Source organism: Lottia gigantea (assembly GCF_000327385.1).
Source record: "Lottia gigantea unplaced genomic scaffold LOTGIsca_27, whole genome shotgun sequence".
NCBI lineage: Eukaryota > Metazoa > Mollusca > Gastropoda > Lottiidae > Lottia > Lottia gigantea.
In genome coordinates, this window is record NW_008708846.1 from 869,977 (window position 1) to 888,676 (window position 18,700).

Consider the following 18,700-nt stretch of genomic DNA (forward strand, 5'->3'; position numbering starts at 1 on the left):
ATCGCAGCAAGATACAGAGAGCGAATGAGAAAAGTGCGGGAACATTCTTCTATTTACATTGATAATTCCGCGCTCAAATTAAACAACCAATCAGGGTAAGACATAAATTACATTATTTACCATAATGTGTATTTATGTCTCTCAACCCCCAGACTGATGAACCCTAGGAATAGTCAGGCAATTTTGAGGTGCCTCTCCTCTCCAGATAAAAGATATGCTTGTAGGTGTGAATATCATTTATTTCAATGATATGAGAAATATGAGTTGAGCAATTGAAAAGATTACATGAATTGATACATAAATGTAAGATAAAGTGAAACTCATATTTCTTGGAACATAAAATATAGTTTGGGCTTAATGAGAAAATTTATTATGCCAGACACATCACCATTTGTGATGACAGGACCAAACCAAGACACATCACACCAACAAGCAAACCTTGAACACAGTTACTGATTATAGATAGGATGCAAGGGACCCACACCAAGCCCTGGATGTAGAAATAGGCTTTTTCAAATCTAAAACTTCTGAGAGCGGCTACCCAAATTCAGAGTGCAACAGTGAAATAGATCTACACTCCAGTTCACAATCTGTATTCCCTGCAATGTGTGCTCTTATATGAAACATAAAAGTAGAAATTTATAAATGATAAACAAAGTTGCCAACCTGGACCCCAGTCCAAACTATAAAACTTTAAAAATCACGAATCTGAAAATAGACCTAAATGGATAAATTTGGCACATGTATGTAAGATTTGACTGCAGAGCTCTTCCAGCGCCCCATTCTCTGAATAGCTTCCTCAGAATAACCTTTTGAAAAAGCTGTTGAGGCAGCCCCTATTCGAAATGAGCGCAGTTTATAAAGAACAGGGTTCAAATCTAAAGATGAAATCAATTTACGAAGGTAAGAGTTGACAAAGTTATAAGTTACAGGGGCTCCACCATGAAACTGAAAAATGGTCCAGATGCATGGGGACAAGCTTGTAGATAAGCCAACATCGCACAGGGTGCGAAAGTAATGGAACTATTCACTGAACACTCACAATTTATGACAATCAAAACAGGACCATCTGTTGTCTTGTGTTTAAAATGGTGAAGTGAAATTTGAACTGAAGACAATTTATTACTGTCAACATTAAAATGAACAAACGATGTTTGTATCACATTTAAAGCTGTATTGGCAGATTTTAACACTAGTTAACCAATCCGAAAAAATCCTGCAAATGCCAAAGCAAAAGCGGCTTTTAGAACCAGACAATGAAATTTTAACGAAACAACTAATGGAATTGCTGTAACCAATTTGAATAAAATTATATGAGTGATATGTAACCTAGAGTCTGGAGAACCATGTAGACGCTTTGCACCCTTTAGAAGATTTTTCAGCATGAAGGAATTTGTAGTATCTGGAAAACCCTGAGATTTCTGAACATAGGAGATAGCTGAAGCATGGGTAGCCAAAGAGCTAGGTGAAAATCCAGATTAAAAAATGAATGCCATATAATTACAAATCAAAGAGTTAGGGATTGGAAAATATGGTTCTAAACCTTTACTTTTACAAAAATCAAGGAATTTTCTCCAAGTCCTCACATAAACTGACCTAGAAGATGGAGCTAAGGCTTCATTAAGAAGAGCAGTTGCACCAGAGCTTAAATCTTTAACGGAGCTGAATCTATCATCTGAGGTGTAGGGTCTAACCATGGTGCCCAAGCTCGAGCCAGCTGAATAGTAAATCGAGATAAATGGTCAGCAACCAAATTGGATTTACCTGGGATATGTTTAGCACAGAGTAATATATTATGCTTGATCGAGGCCGTGACCAATCTTAATGAATTAATAATCTTTATTAATAACGTACATAACACATTCGTTATCTGTCAGAAGAAGGACCTTATGGTTTTTGAGGAGATAACCCCAATCCCAATGTTCAATGGCTAAAACAATTGGTAACAATTCCATGACATTTATAGGCCACTCTCCATAAAGCCATTTGGATCCTAAGACTGCAGCCTAGCCTTTGGTTGTTGCCGCATCTGAGAACATCTTTATGACATCAGATCCTACCCACTTGTCATTCAAAAACATTGATCTGCCATTGAAGCTGGTCATAAACTCAGACCAGATCCTCAAATCAAATAACCTCTGGATTCTCTCACGGTCGAACCCTATTTTGAAAAGCCTATTTGATGCAGTTGGTACTTCTATTTTTGATAGAATATTTTCTTTCTGGACCCATATTTCATCAGATCTATTGGGCCAATTAAACAAATCCTTAGAAGCAACCATGAAAGAAACATGGACATCATCATCATCTGATTCTAAAACCTTTCCAGTATACCACTTCTGATCGTATACACATGCTACGGAATCATCTTCACCAAACGCGCGTTTGGCATCAACAACATACTGTTCTTCAAGTTGATGATTATTAGATGTATGAGTATCATTAGGTGTATGATCGTCAGTAGTTGTATGATCATCAGTAGGGATATCAATAGGTGAAGGCTCAGAAGTAGACTCAATAGGTGCAGTCATTTGTTGGAGTTTCCAGGAATCACAGGTTCCATCTAGCAAACAAATTTTACAGTAGCACGGGGTATCTCTGGTATTTATTTTGTTTGTGTCAACACCAACCACAGCATGATATTTCATGGTACCTTTTACTGGTTTGACTTCAAGTTGAGAAATTGCTTTTCCTGACATTGAGGTTTTTCTAACCATAAGAAATCAATTTCCTTGATAGAATTAGTAGCCCAAACGAAAAACTCTGACGCATCTTGGATAACAGCAGCACCCATCCACATGGCTTCCTCTGCTAAACGTTTCGTTGTTCCACCCAAACCATCGCACGGACCTTTTCCATGTCCAGCCACAAAATAGTTCCATTTTGCTGGAAACCCATACAAATTTCTATGTTGGGAAATGACATAAAATATGTGTTTATTTCTGTACTGACTGGATGGACTGTCAGTCCAGTAGTGAATGCAGGAAATATAACTATCCAGTTTTCTCAATTTGGGAATTAATATATCAATAATTGACCTGGCGGTTGCTGCGTTTTGCAATAGCTCATTAGAGATTACAACAAAACTTTTATGTTTTAAAACATTACCACTTTTATAATAGGTGACAATTGGATGTATTGTAACTGATGACTGATTCCAGTATGCACTCTGAATTTCATCACCAGATCCACATATATAATTCTCCGAGAAGTCCATTTGGACTAGAATATGATTCGACGGAAGGTGATCTTTTAAGTATCTCATCTGATTGTACTGCTCCTTTATCCTGTTAACATGTTCATCAAATTCGTCAAACTAAATTATCAAATCAACTATGAACTCTCCTTTTCATTTGTTCTCATGTACGATTTTCATTTTTTTCAGACCACCCAAATCTACCCGCTTCCAAACATTATAATTTACTTCTCTTTTATCATCAATTTCAGCTGTAATTTCATCAATTTTATCATTCAAATTTATCTAGGTTTCAGGATTTTCACAAACAGACACTCCTAGTTTTTTGAGTGCTTTTAGTTTTAAAGCAGCATTTTGGTGACGAATACACAAGCATGCTTGTCGGTTGGTAAATTTTACTGTTGATATGTTTTTGGGGCGAAACCAACAAAATGTGGCCAAGGACAATACATACGTTGGGTTTTCAGAGAGAAATTTTGAATGCAAATTTGATAAGTAGTCTGTTAAATCTTTTGTTTGCATTTTTTTACCGTCGCATAACTTGGCATCTTTTTTACCCGGATTGGTTCTACTATTACCAGGTCGATTAAGAAACTCGAGAACATCTTTTTGGCACCTTCTTGTGACAGCTTTTCGAACAGCATGTTTGGAAATCGTTTGCCTACAGGCTATTTCAGTTGTCTTGCTTAAGCCTCTGATGCAAAGATATTTTTTTGTTATTTTTCCAGATATCATCCGGACAATTGGCAATTTATTCTTTGCCTTGGCATTATGCGTTATTTCATCTATCAGTACATTTCCAAGTAACAATTTTCGTTTGACTTGATCAGCTCTTTTAGGTGTTACATTTGAAGAATCTACAAGAGAATTAGCTCGACTCTTTGGCGTACTGGCAAAAATGAGAATCTTGACGCGTGATAATTTGTTTCTCAATCTTTCAATCGCTTTCTGTTTATTTTTGCAGCTCTTGCTTCCACTTTATTGCACTTTCTGTTCACTCTTTGTAGAGCTCTTGCTGTTCTGTGATTTCTTGGTTTATTGTTTGCAGGTATTGGTAATTTGTCTATTAATCGAGAAGAATCATAACCACTTTCAGTTGTCTCTTCATCGTCATCATCATCATCAGCATCTCTTGAATGTCTAGCTTGAATCAATGTCCGATGTTTACGATTTCTTTCTGCATCTTTTTTATTTTGTTTTTCTGTACTCTAGTTGTTTCTTTCTTGAGATATTTTTCACCTTCTTAAGCTTTCTTTCTCTCTCGATATGACCTTTGAATTTCGGCCCTAGATTTAGCCATTGGAATCTTAAAAACACAAAAAAATATGTATGTTACTTACAGAAGATATTTACGTTACCCTAGCTAAAACGAGCATTGAATACAACTCAATAATACAGAATATATATTCATCTATTGCTTTGCACATATACAATTTGGACAGATGTTTAGACATGCATATCAGTTTAGGTAATTTTATCCAATTTCATTTACGGTATCAGCACCGGTCGTAAAAATATATTGATTAATTAGACAATTGTATTTTACAAGTATATTTGAATCTTTCCGAGTTGCAGCTCTGGATTTTGTTTTGAAATATGAATGTTAAACTTAGCAAATATTGTGATATTTATGTTACCATATGTAACGTAAATATCAAGGTCATTTTGATTAACACACTAGGAAATATACCTTTCACCTTGTTATCATCAAATTTGTCGACTATAATCTGAGCCAAAATAAGTTCAACACCCTTATAAACATCTGTGCACCTACCTTTCAAGGGTAATATATCTGGTCCCCGTTTCATCTATACAAGTTTATCATTGGTGTTATTGTTTTGAATAGTTAACCACGTTACTTTTCTTTCAAGGTCATATTCAAGGCCAATCTAGGCCTAACTACGAGCTTTAAACACGGGAAAGAACTCTAATTAAGGGTCCTGGTAACGTAAATATTGTTAACGTAAACATCATTTGAGGCAATTTAATACCCATTCATTTTATGTTTGTTTCGATTGCACCAGTCGTCATCATTTAATGAATCGTGTATGTTGTGTTTATAATATGGAAACAGCAAATGTTCAATTTGGGAATGTTTTAGATCAAAATATATTGTAACGTAAATACCATTCCAAATTTTCACTTTCGATCATCTATTATAAAACTTATAATAACAAATAACGCAACCCATATTTCGTAACAAAGTGTTTTTGTATTTGCATTCATTGAATTATCTACAGAAAAAACCTTTTCTTTATTCAGTCAAACATAATCAAGACCTTGTCTGGGGAACCACGTAACAAGTCGATAAATTGGCGTATTTTGTTTTGACGACATTTTTTACATTCAAATTCCAGTTACATACTGGGGAAACTGAGTCAAATTTGTTGTTTTTAAATACTAAAATGGTTCAACATGCGAAAAATAACTTTTTAATATGTAGTTACATATTGTTAAAAGTTTTAATGAGTATTTTTATCAGAATATCCATAAAGCGGCGACAGTAACGTAAGTATCGTTTTCCAGAATTGGAGCATAAAACTCTGGATTCGGATTTTGAAAAGTATTGATAATGTTTATCTATGCTAGTTTACGTTTATCTTTATTAGTCAACACATAAAAACACTTCTTGAAGATTGTATTACATGAAATTATATCATCTGTATTGTAGACATACAAATTTTAAATTTATTTGAGAATGGGCCTTTAGTCACTAAAGACTGTTTTATCATTTCTGACAGCTGCCAGTAGGCATATGTTACCTTGCCTGGCAAGCTATCTTTGTCATAGCGTTGACTACCGAATGACACAAATTTGTAATTGTTAATTACGCTGGAAGTAGGACAACCAAAAGTGAAAACATTTGTCTTTATTGATAACGGGAATAAATCTCAGCAATGAAACATGGCTAATGTGAGTTTTTTTTACCGAAAAGAAGAGCATGTAAACATTTAGTAATGTAAAGTGATAAACTATTTAAGGTACCGTAGTGAAAAGACACATGACTTAGATAACATTTAGTAGTAAAAGGTGTATTTGACATTCGGTAGTTAGCTGTAAAACTGGAAGTAAACATCGCACAATCGCACAACAAAAGTGAAAATGCTTTTGAATATCAAGCACAATAACTTTTGTTCTTGTCAAGAGGTCAACAAAGGTTAAATGAAAAAAATATGAGCCTTTAAAGGAAGGCTCTGATCATAAGTTAAAACACAAAAGCTAGATTATTCGTAAATTCATTTTGTTCAGACACAACCCTAAGAAAATCAGCGACATTCCCCGGTAAACATTCTTATACGCCCAGATGAAAATGTGGTGATTCCAAAAAGAAAAAACAGGCAGCAATAACCAATCACAGAAGACTTTTTGATGGGATCACCAATACCACTAGTAGTACAGCGATTTGATGTATACTAAACTTGGTGTAATAAATAATAAAACTTGACATCAAATACAATCCTTTAATACCCAACGTTTCGTCAAAAAAGTTTTGACTTCATCAGGGGAAGAAACAAACTACAAATGGTGGAAGACCTCATAAGGTTTATGACATTACATCTTATGTGTGGGCGTATAAAAACAAAGTGCTCATGGATAACATTATGAAGAGAGATCTTCAAAATACACACATATTTTCATCTATGCTTCTTACACATTAGCTTTCATTCAAAATAATGTGGACAAACAGATTCAGATTTAATATTGGTCCTTGGTTCAGACGAACTTCAGACTCAGTTACTAATTTTAAAACATTTACAATCTGTTTTCAAGATGTTAGGTAATACCATGGTTAATACCAAGGTTCTGTTCCCCAGGAGGTAATGTTTACCCTTGGTTATATTTATTGCCCTTGTTCTTGGAAACGCGTTCAATTTTTAGCTTGGAAAAACTCTGGAATTTTCACGAAACTTGGCATGAGTGTTTGTTATCACCCAAGGATAAAGCCTATTGAAGATCAGAAAAATCGAAAAATAATTAGTATGAGTTATTGCCCTTGCTATTGAAAACGCGTTCAATTTTAGCTTGTAAACACTCTAGAAGGTACAATTCTTGAAGGATTTTGACGGAACTTGGTGTGAGTGTTTGTAATTAACGAAGGATAAAACCTATCGAAAATAAGAAAAATATTTAGTATTGAGTTATTTCCCTTGTTCTTGAAAACGCATTCTATTTTTGTAAACAGTCTAGTAGGCCCAATTCTTGACAGATTTTGATAATATGGTGAAATTGTTTTTTGTTACCCATGAGTGCACCCTATCGTAAATAAAAGAATCCAAAAAATGTTTAATAGGTGTTATTGACCTTGTTCTTGAAAACTCTTTCAATTTATAGCTAGAAAACGATAAAAGGCATGATTCTCGCTGGATTTTGACAGGAATCCTGATATCAGGAACTGGCCAAAGTAGTATCATATATTGATGCAAAGTTTAAAGGTTGACAAATGCATACTTTGTGAGTTAAACAAAATTTCAATTTCGTTGGGTAAATGTAAATGATTTACAGTAAATCTAAAAAGGATTGCCACGTCCACCACAAAAATTCGGCCATGGATGTTATCATGTGTACAATGTTCAATGTTTTACGTTATAGGCTTGAGTTTATATGGCAAAAACCAAATTACGCATAGTTACTATAGAAGTCAGTGCAAAATTATCAAATTTTAAAAAGTGTGATGAACATGTGTGATATATCATCAGAAAGGAGAGATTGCACACATTAAGAATATAAAAGAAATTTTGTAGTATGTAAATAGTATCTAAATATTGTGACTGAGATTTTCAAAGATAAAAAGGTCACAAGGTCACCAAAGGTCAAGGTCACAAGATTTGTGCCTTGAAATTTTGTCCAATACTGAAAAAACTAAATAACTAAAAAGTAAAATTAAAAAAATAAAAAATCAGTTTCCTAAGTTTTGTTAGCAATCGATACTTTAGACATCACTTAAAAAAAAAACCCGATTAACCCCTGAGGCTGAATGTCATGTCAAGATGGCGGCGTGTTCCATACTTCTGGGACAAATTTTATCATTTCAAATCTTTTATTGAACAATTTTATCTTACTGCAAAAATAATTTTTCAAATAAAATTTCAAGTTTACTCACGAATGGCCCCAAAACTTTAAAATTTTGTAGACATATTTGTTGACAATCAAAATGTTGAAAAAATGTCAAAAAAATGCTTAGAAAGTCAGCGACGAAAGTAAAAATTTGTATCCCCAAAAAATGGTCCATAGTGTCTTTGGTTGCCTATTTGGACATTTACCCTGCTTTGTGTGACAATCTTCTTTTGTATCAATACTTGAACTTGTAATAACAATATAATAGCAGGGTACTGAAGTCTGATTCACATAGACCTCCATAAACTTACCCTTACCAAATAAATCAAAATGGTATACAAATATTAAAATGATTCTTGTTTTTTTTTTATAGGTTCAACTGGTGCCGCTGGTCCAAGATTATTTACTATACATCAAGTTGATATTAATACAGCTAATCTTCCTAAAGCTCACACATGGTAAGATCTGTATTAATTTCAGGGTTCATGATTCATTAGAAATATTAAGACAGAACCTGAAACATGTTGTTGCGCATAGTTTGAGCTGGATGTTTTGTAATTAAGTTCCGTTTGAGTTGCCAAATGTGTTTTGAGAATTAACTACTATTTTCATATTTTTGATGATTAAATACATGCACATGAATGTAAAATGGTTGTGTTTTCAGTCAGTTCCAGACATATTTTACGTTCATTTGTGACTCCAGCCTTATATAAACTGATCAGAAAATAAACGGTGCATTTTTGGAATATTAGGACATAATCATGTATGACCTAATTTGTTTTTTTGCATTGTAATAAATTTTTTAAGACTTTAAAAAGGCCAGTTTATGACCTTCAACTGATAATACCTATTTTGTTCAGTGTAACAGTTGCCAGGTGACACCTACTGAGAATTAAATCAATATTAAATCCACATAAATCAAATGTGGATCTTGGAAAATTCCAAAGAACTATTAGAAATTTTACAGTCTAAATTACTTTCAAGAGTCTCATCAATACAAACCTTTGATTTTTCAACCCTTTACACAATTGAGAACATTTTTGTTGAATTTATGAACAAGCGGTAGGTATCCCCATGGGCACCAATTGCAAGTCTCTGCTTGCTGCACTCGTAACAAACGACTATCTAAGCTTTTTAATTTCACAAATATTACTTATATAATTCTTCAATAAATGAACCTTTTAGAGGGTTTGCGAGCTAAAAATTGAACGCGTTTTCCATAACAAGGGCAATAACTCATACTAAATATTTTTCAATTTTTATGTAGCCGTTGCCCCTGTCTGTCTGTCTGTCCACAATTGTTTGTGGACACGATTGAGAGCTGGTTTCTTAATAAATTTTGACGAAACTTGGTGGGAGTGTTTGTAATCACCCAAGGATGAACCATATTGAAAATAAGACATATCGAAAAATATTTACTATGAGTTATTGCCCTTGTTCTTGAATTGTTTGTGGACGCGATAGAGTGAGGACACGATAGAGAGCTTGTTTTTTGATGGAATTTGACAAAACTTGGTGTGAGTGTTTGTAATCACCCAAGGATGAACCCTATTGAAAATCAGACGAATCGAAAAATATTTACTATGAGTTATTGCCCTTGTTCTTGAATTGTTTGTGGACAAGATAGAGAGCTGGTTTCTTGATGGATTTTGACGAAACTTGGTGTGGGTGTTTTTAATCACCCAAGGATGAACCCTATTGAAAATCAGACGAATCGAAAAATAGTTACTATAAGTTATTGCCCTTGTTTTGAATTGTTTGTGGACATGATAGAGAGCTGGTTTCTTGATGGATTTTGACAAAACTTGGTGTGATTGTTTGTTATTACCCAAGGATGAACTCTAATGAAAGTCAAACGAATCGAAAAATATTTACTATGATATTTACTATATTTACTATATTTACTATATTTACTGTCTGTCTGTCCAATGTGGGCGTATTACGATGGCATCGCTATTTTTGTGATTTACGATAGGGTTTATCCTTGGGTGATTACAAACATTTACACCAGTATATGTATTTTATTGAAAATACTAATAATAACTTTGGTTCATGAATATCCTTTCTACCAATAGTAGTATATGACCTTATGGATTTTGCGCAAAACTTTTGAACCAGTTTTAACCAGTTCAAAAATATCTCTTTTTTTTCTGATCCGAAAGAATCTTATCTCACACAAACACTCACACATCAGGAAAATATTATATTCTATATACATTTCAAAAAACATTAAAAATCTATATCCCCTATAATAATACAGTATAAAATAACCCCATTAAAAATAAGTTGTCTTTAATTTTAGAACACAAACAAGAAATGTTCTAAACTGATTATTCGGGAGACGGTTTCTTTTTTTCGATGACTTCTCTAATTCCCAAAGTAGCCAGCTTTGTTTCAAACAACAAATCTCTCATTTTTTCTGAAGTGCAAGCTCTTGGTTCTGTTGCCAAAGCTGGAGTCAGTATAAGCGGCGCTGTGAAAAAGTCTGACGAACTGAAAGAACTGCAGTTATTAAGAGAACTAAGAAATAAGAGACTAGAACGACAAACATTGGAAAAACGAGGAAAGGGGTTTAAAATCATTGGATAAAAAATATTCATATTTAATAACTTTTAAAATGGCAAGTAAACATTACACACTGGATCCAATCTTTCAATTATATGATCCGATTCAATTTTCATTCAACAAGAAAAAGAGGATAACATAATCAAGGGACAAAAACCCAAATAAACCTTTGAAATTAATTCATTGTCTAATTGTTTGCTACTTTCCCATGCTTATTTCCGGTGCGATTTCAAAATCAAAGATGCCACTCAGAATCGAATTCAACAAACCAACACAACGTTAGAAAACAATTTCTTTCCATCTTTATTTAGCGAAATGGTTTTGGAACAATGTTGAAAACAGTTCTGTTTCCCAAAAACTACGATTCGGTTGCAGGATAGATTCCCGATGTCGGTAACGGTAACTGTAGCAAATGATGCAGATGAAGCTAGAATGAGAGTTATTGCTCGGAACACATTGGAAAGAGTAGCAAGTGGAGTAAACCATGGATTTGAAAAACGAGTGCTTCAATACAACAATTCTGTTGAGAACAGTAGTTGGGGTAATTACGTAAATTGGAAGTTGTATCCTTTATTTAGTCTGTTGGAACACAGAAAGGTTTCCATAGGTTAGCCATATAAAATTCATCTGCAAAGGGAAATCAACGATGATAAGATTTTCTTTGGAGAGAATAATTCAAATGCAAAATTAGAAATAACGAATCCCCAACTTTACATACCGGTAATTACTCCTTCCATAGAAGTAGAAACGAGAATATTCAAGATGTCGAAATAGCTTTTTTTCGTCGAAAGACGGTAGGTAGCATGACTTTAATGGGAGAATCCACCACGTGGCCAATCACCAACACCATCAGACCAGCACAATATTTAATGGTTGGTTTCAAGAACTTGCCAGACTCTCAGACGAACAACAATAATATCTTTAGAGTAGCAATGAACCAAAATCAAGATCCTATAATCCATAAAGTTCAAGTAAGATTAAACAATGATAATTATCCTAACCAACCTTTGACAATTTATCCTTCCAAAAAAAGATTATAACGAATTGAATAGAAACTATAAAAATATGTGTGAATTATTTGGAAATCCACCTCAGTTTGAATATATAGATTTTTCAAATAATCACCCAATCTTCTGTTTCGATCTATCAGCTCATAAAGAAGATCTTTTCAAAATGGGAGTAAATATTAATATCCATACCGATAAAACACAAGGAGAAGTAACCGGGTACTGTTTATTACTGGAAGAAGCAAAACATTTAATTAAAATATCAGATAGAAGAATGATAAGAATTGAAGAAAAAAATACCCCTTAAAAATGAAACCAGAAACTTTAGTTATGAAAATAATAGAAACTATCGAAACAAATTCGCCGACTCCAATAACTTACAATGGTAAAAAAGTGAATATAACCCAAAATTTTTTCGATAAATACATACATTGCAAAGTCAGAAATGATATAGACTTGGAAAGAATTAACACGAACGTAAAGTAAGGTGGGTTTTTACCTCTCTTACCTCTGATATTTGCTGGTCTTACCACAGCTGGTGCTGTTAGTGATACGGTGCTGACCAAAGTGCTGACCAAACTGTCAACGATAAGTAAGCTCAAGCTGCTGAAAAAGCCAAAAAACGCAGACACAATTTAGCAATGGCAAAGTTAGCAGCTGGAGATGAAAAGAAAGGTTCGGGAGTAGCAGATATATTAGGGACAGAAAAAAATTCGGAAATCGATTTAGCGAAGAAACCAAGAAAAGCGTTAACCAGGGATTAAACAGTATCCAAGACCAGATCGACACTGGAGAAATTGAAGTCAAACTCAAGGGCAATGCCATGTTCTTAAAACGTGCGTTCGGGTGAGGGAATCTTTATTTCAAAGTTTAAGGGAAACGGGGTGATTTTTGGTACGAATATATAATAAATAAAAAATGGGAAAAAAATTCAAACATTCGGATGTTTTTCCTAGTAACCCCATGCTCATGTGCATTTGCGGATGTTCTTGTTGTGGAAAAACGTACCTCGCTTTTAACATGTTGACAACATAGAACCTTTAAGATTTCGAGACCCGAACAATCCTATAATAAGTTCCTCAAAGCTTTGGAATACGTACCAAAGGAAGACGTTCAAGACATTTTCACTATTATGAAAGCAACGAAGACTTACAAGAGAATGCGGAAATAAAAGATATCTTAGATAGCTTAATGAGAGAAAAGAATCCGTCTCTCAATCTAGCCAACGTAAAAGTGTTTCTCAAGAAAAATGTCAATGATCTGGACTTGTCTAAAATTGACAGCAACCGAAGGAAACTTGATAATGTTTGACTACTGCGTAGCACAAAGAAGTCAAACCGTTCAACAAGAATTCTTCACGAAAGGAAGACATCACAACTGTCACTGTATTTACCAATCCCAATCCTTTTACCGAATGGACGCCACGTTTATCAGAAAGAACGCATAAAACGACAAAGGCTTGTTTCAAATCATTCAGTCGATTTGTAAATACTAGAAAACCTGCAGGTGAAAGAGTTATGACTGACATCTGTTAAAACAAATTTTATTTTTTTAAAAGTAAGTAGTGATTGGAATAATATTTTGAAAGGAAATAGAGAATATATCAAAGCTAAGAATAAAATAAAGACCCAGGTTGAAAATGATAAATTACAACAATTGGATTAACAGACAATCTACGAACTCTATTTCAACCAATATTAAAAACTCAAGAGGATATTAAAAAGAAATTAGCTTTAGAATATACACCCACGCCTCGTATAGATCACCCCGATCCAAAACCGATTGAATATAGTGGTATTATAATTGGGACATTAGATGATATAAATCGTCTTTTTTAAACCAGATTTACCAAAGAGCATTACACCAATTGTTGATGATGAGGGGTTATTGTTTAATGGATTTAAAATAAAATTGAGTACAAATTCCCCTAAATTTCAAATCCATACTAAACCCTTTATATTTACATTAACAGAAGGATTAATAGATTTAATGAATGGCGGGATGCTGGTTTTGCCGACTATAAGGATTTAGTAGCATATTCAAAATTTCTACATGCAATTAGAAAGTCAGGACCCGAAACAAAAAGTTCGAAAGAAGTTGAGTTATATATAAGAGTTATTGATCAAGATGATGAATATGAAGTTGACGAAGCAGATGCTGAAGACAATTCAATCAAACAAGAAATAGACGAATTCGAAGATATGGTATCTGAACAAGGTGTAACGTTTTTATCCGACAACAACGAGGAATTATTTAATAGATTACAAATAATATTAGCTGCAATGAAGGAAGTTCATCGATCAGACAGACAATATAATGAAGTAAATTGTATATTAAAAAGACTCCTCGAGAAAGGTATTATAAGATTGATAAATGTCATGTTATGAAATGTCATAATCAACAATATGAATTGGGATTAAAGTATTTCTCCGTTAACAATTCCATCAGAAATATCAACGAAAACAATAACCAAAAAAAAATATCAACAGATAACGGAGGGAAGGTACTACTAGAGTAAAACGAATATACGCGCAATTGACATTAGCACCACACAAGGCCAACAACGACGTGATTAACATTCACTGTAATTTGATCAACGGTGGTTGGAAAAACATGTCTTTAGGGTATTCAAACCAAACGGTAATTTTTTGTTGATTGAATAATCTAACAAATTCATTGTTTTCCTTTAGTTTAAAAGGTCTGGCTGATTCGGCTTTTGGATATTCACCTTCGCACATAGCGGAAGGGTATAATCCATTGGCATCAAAAGCCATTTGTTTAGAACATTTTATTTCTTTCAATTTGTTCGTTTACAACTGGTTTAGTTGTCGATTCATTATATCTCCATCGATTCACCATCTTGAAATATCTTTCTGTATATTTCAATTTGACCTTTGAATGAAGAAAACTTATCGCAAACATCATTGATTACTTGAGAAAATAAGACGTTATCTATTATATTATTTGTTTGAAAATAATCTTTCATTTAATTTATTCGATTTGAATTTCATTATGTTTGCGGATACTCTTCCACCTTTTATGGATCTTCTAATGTAATGTCTTATAAATGGATCTACGTGTGAATAAACTTTTTCTCCTCGGCATAAATAATCCCATCCTTTGAGAGATAAACTTAATTGTATTTAATTAAACATACTCCTAGACATATAGTATCTCTTTTTGCATAAGGTTCCCATTCTTCTCTTAAAGATTCCCAATTATGTTCGGTATATTTAGCAATATCTAAATCCGTTATTTTTCTCAAATTCATTGGTAAATTAGAAGAATCTCCCCAGTTTTGGAAACTGCTTGCTATGTGCTGATAAGAACAGATGAAATTAATAGTTTGAAAAAAGTTTTTATACTCGATATTTCTTTTTGTCTCTTCCACTTCTTTTGTAAATCTTTATCTTAGATATAGATAATTTAAGAATCCCCCTGCTAGTTTTCAGAGGAGGATGAGATCATTTTTCCATATTTTTAATAAGATCCAATTGTCGAAACCACTACCACTATGAGAAACTAAAGTTATTTTTTTCTGATTTATCAAACAGAATCGTTTTAATCTATGCAATGTTTTCCTACGAAGATATAAACTATAATCATTATTTTATTGTAAAATTCTTCTGGGATATTATCTGTTGGTTTTAGGTTTGGGAAGAGCCTGGTTTTTCTTTCTAACATACTAAGGACATTTCTTTTTTCGTATGGTCCTTGTTACGATGATAAGAAAATTTTATTTATTCTGTTTCGATGGTAATCTTGGATCTATAAATATAACCACCACCTGAAATTTTCCTGTTAGGTTCTTCGGCAAACGATAAATATACTATAAACTCTCTTTCTTGTTGACTTTTATGAACATCGATTGAGGTATATTTTCCACCTAAAGCAAAATACAGTTTTACGTATTCAAAGTCAAACTACTCGATTCTTTTAGTGGTGTTAGGTTTTTAATAATGTTGGCCGATGGTGGCCTATCGGTCTCCAATATCATATCTAAATCTTTAAATCCAAGAATATCCTTTTCATCATCCATTACTATTGACATTCTAAAGCTGTCTACGTATTTATCGTTGGAGGAAAATTCATACGAGTTATCCTTTTTGTTGTTAAATTGTTTACTTTCTTCCAATTGACCGTCATTGAAAATCAACCCTACTATTTGATTGACTTAAACCTTCATAGGAAAATCTATTTCAATTAGATATCTGCGTCGAAAAGAAAATGACGCATTTTTGCCCAACCCGAAATGCGGCCCGCGAGATGATGTCGTGCGGCACGTGGCGTCATGTAAAATTTGAGGGAAATGCGGCCCGCGAGAAAATGCTTCGTTTGCTCTTGTCACTGTCGGTGTGGCCCGCAGATTGTTGCTATTCTAATATCGAAACCAGTTATATCCGTGCTGTTATATCAAAGTATGACGTAGAAATGAATCTAACCAATCAAATCGTTTACGAGGTCTGACCTCGTGTGAAACAGTGATTTTTCGTCAAATATGTCTGTCATTTGCAATGCACATTGAAATACGTTAATGAATAAATGACTTGAAAAGATTGCATGTTTCAGATTGTTAATTCCATGATTCATTGATTGTATTTTTCGTGGCCAACGGCCTACTCGCATCCCCAAAATGTGGCCCGCTGTTGCGGAAAGGTTGCACAGGCCTGGGCGAAAGGATAGCACTCTCAAAAATTTCAGATTTTGACCTTTGTCGCTGACTTTTTTTCTTTTAATAATAACGTTCTTTTTAAACTTGTACAATTTTATTTCGATCGATCTGAAAATTTACGAGTTGATAGACATTTTGATTGCGATTTTGATTGGAATTTCTGTATCACTTCCGGTATTAACGTCATTCGCTCTTCAAGTTGAAATTGCAACTTCCGAAATTTTATAGATATTTTAAAAATTCTTTTTGCAACATGCTAGAATTGCTTATATCAATATAACATATATCATATATAAATATAAGATTTGAAATGATAAAATTCGTCCCGGAAGTATTAGATCAGCCGCTATCATGATGTGACTAAATTGTCTATAAAAGTACATTTTGGGATCAGGGTTTAATCGGATTTGTATTATCTTAATGTCTATATTATCAAATTTTTGAATTTTGATTCTGCTTTTTAGTTATTTCCGGTTGTTTTTTTTCAATATTGTCCATTGTTCATATCTTGCAACCTTGGCCTTTGGTGATCTTGTGACCAGCACAAAAGTTGTTGCCTTAGACGATATCTATCCTAAAATGAAGAATTCATTTTTGGTTTTACAGCCATTTGAAAATCGCGATATTTAAGTTTGAAGAGCTCTGTCACGTGACCTAATTAACACACGACAAAATTTCTTACATATTCATAAAGTGCACGAGCTCTCCTATCTGGTGATATATCACACTTAATATTTTGATCAAAATTGCACTGTTTAAAAATCAAATTTTTTTTACTGACTTCTATTGTAACTGTGCGTACACTCACCGTTGCCTATAAAAAAAACTTTTAACTACGAATATCTCATGATCTAATGATTGTAAACCCTTGAAATTTTAAACATTATTCAACATTGCAAACATTATTAGAGACAAAGCAAAATTTTTGAAGTGAGCATGGCAAATCCGCGTTACTTTTACTTAAATATTTGAAATTGTTATAACTCGCAAAGTTTGCATTTGTCACCATCGATAAAAACAATCCAAAACTTATGACAATCAATGATAAAGTTCATTTGTTTGGACCTAATAGGTTTTACAGTTTTGATATTTTGACCATTGATATGCATGACCTCGATCTGTGCGATGTCATACTTTGATCTTTGATGTCCGACATATATTTCCGCTTTTACAGACGTCCCAAAACAGGGATTTTCGACACTTTTAAGGCCTATATCTCTTTTATTTGACCTTTGTTGACCTCTTTACCTAACAAAAGTTATTGTGCTTGACGAAACCTTTCCAAAAATATTTTCATTTTTGTTGTGCGATTTGTACTTTTAACTTTACAGCTATTTGAAAATTCGACTTCCTACTACCGAATAATACAACCTTTTAGAACCGAATGGTATCAAATTCATACGTCTTTTCACTACTGAACGATAAACGGTTTAAACGATATTTTTAATATTGAATGTTTACATGCTTTTTTTTCGTTAAAAAATCCCATTGTGACTTTAAAATGCAACGTTTCACCGATGTATCAGGTAGCTTGGATGCGTAATGCTTTGGTACCGTGGCACGGCTCTAGTTCTTCTTGTAATACGCTGTTATCGGTAAGTTTATTTTCCACAGCAGTCTCTTCGTTAATACCTGGTTTATCTCTTAAACGTTTAACGTCTATTTTTAACCTCGTAATCCTATCATCTAATTGAGATATTAAATTTTGTAACAGACTTGTTTTATTCACTTGAATAAGACGTTTCAAACTCGTTAACTCTTGTTGTAGTTTAGTTTCGTCGACATAATTTTTAATGTTTCGTCTGAAGAATCTTTTCACTTCATTTATTCTACTTTCAATATGGTCTTTATCTTTTGCATTTATTTGATCCAGTAAATATTTCTTGTTCACGGCATCGTTATCATTTTCTGGAAACTTTAAATTAGTTGGTAAAATTATTCATATCGATATCCCCTTGTAAGGTGTCTCCGATTTGATCCACGAAATGAGGTTTCGCTTTGATTATCCATGCTGTAGCACTGATGGCTTTCTTAGATTCCAGAGACCCTAATCCAAACTTGTTTGCCATTTTTATTGAGTTAAATTTATTATGATTTCTTCAAACTTTTCTCCAAAACTCAATCGATATAATACCCAAAGCGAAAGCTGTCCACACAACTTTTGACCTGGCATTTGTATTTGAAATGTAGAACATTTTATTGATT

The 18,700-nt window shown here is 33.5% G+C and overlaps 1 protein-coding gene across 1 annotated transcript in view; it reads left to right on the forward strand.

Annotated features, from left to right (window-relative positions):
* LOTGIDRAFT_117784 (hypothetical protein) overlaps nt 1-18,700 on the forward strand; it is a gene marked incomplete at both ends in the record, with an annotated part of 68,920 nt that overhangs the window by 33,026 nt on the left and 17,194 nt on the right. The window contains one exon of the mRNA XM_009056246.1: nt 8,625-8,709. Coding sequence (XP_009054494.1) covers nt 8,625-8,709 — 85 coding nt within the window. The remainder of the gene's footprint in view (nt 1-8,624; nt 8,710-18,700) is intronic.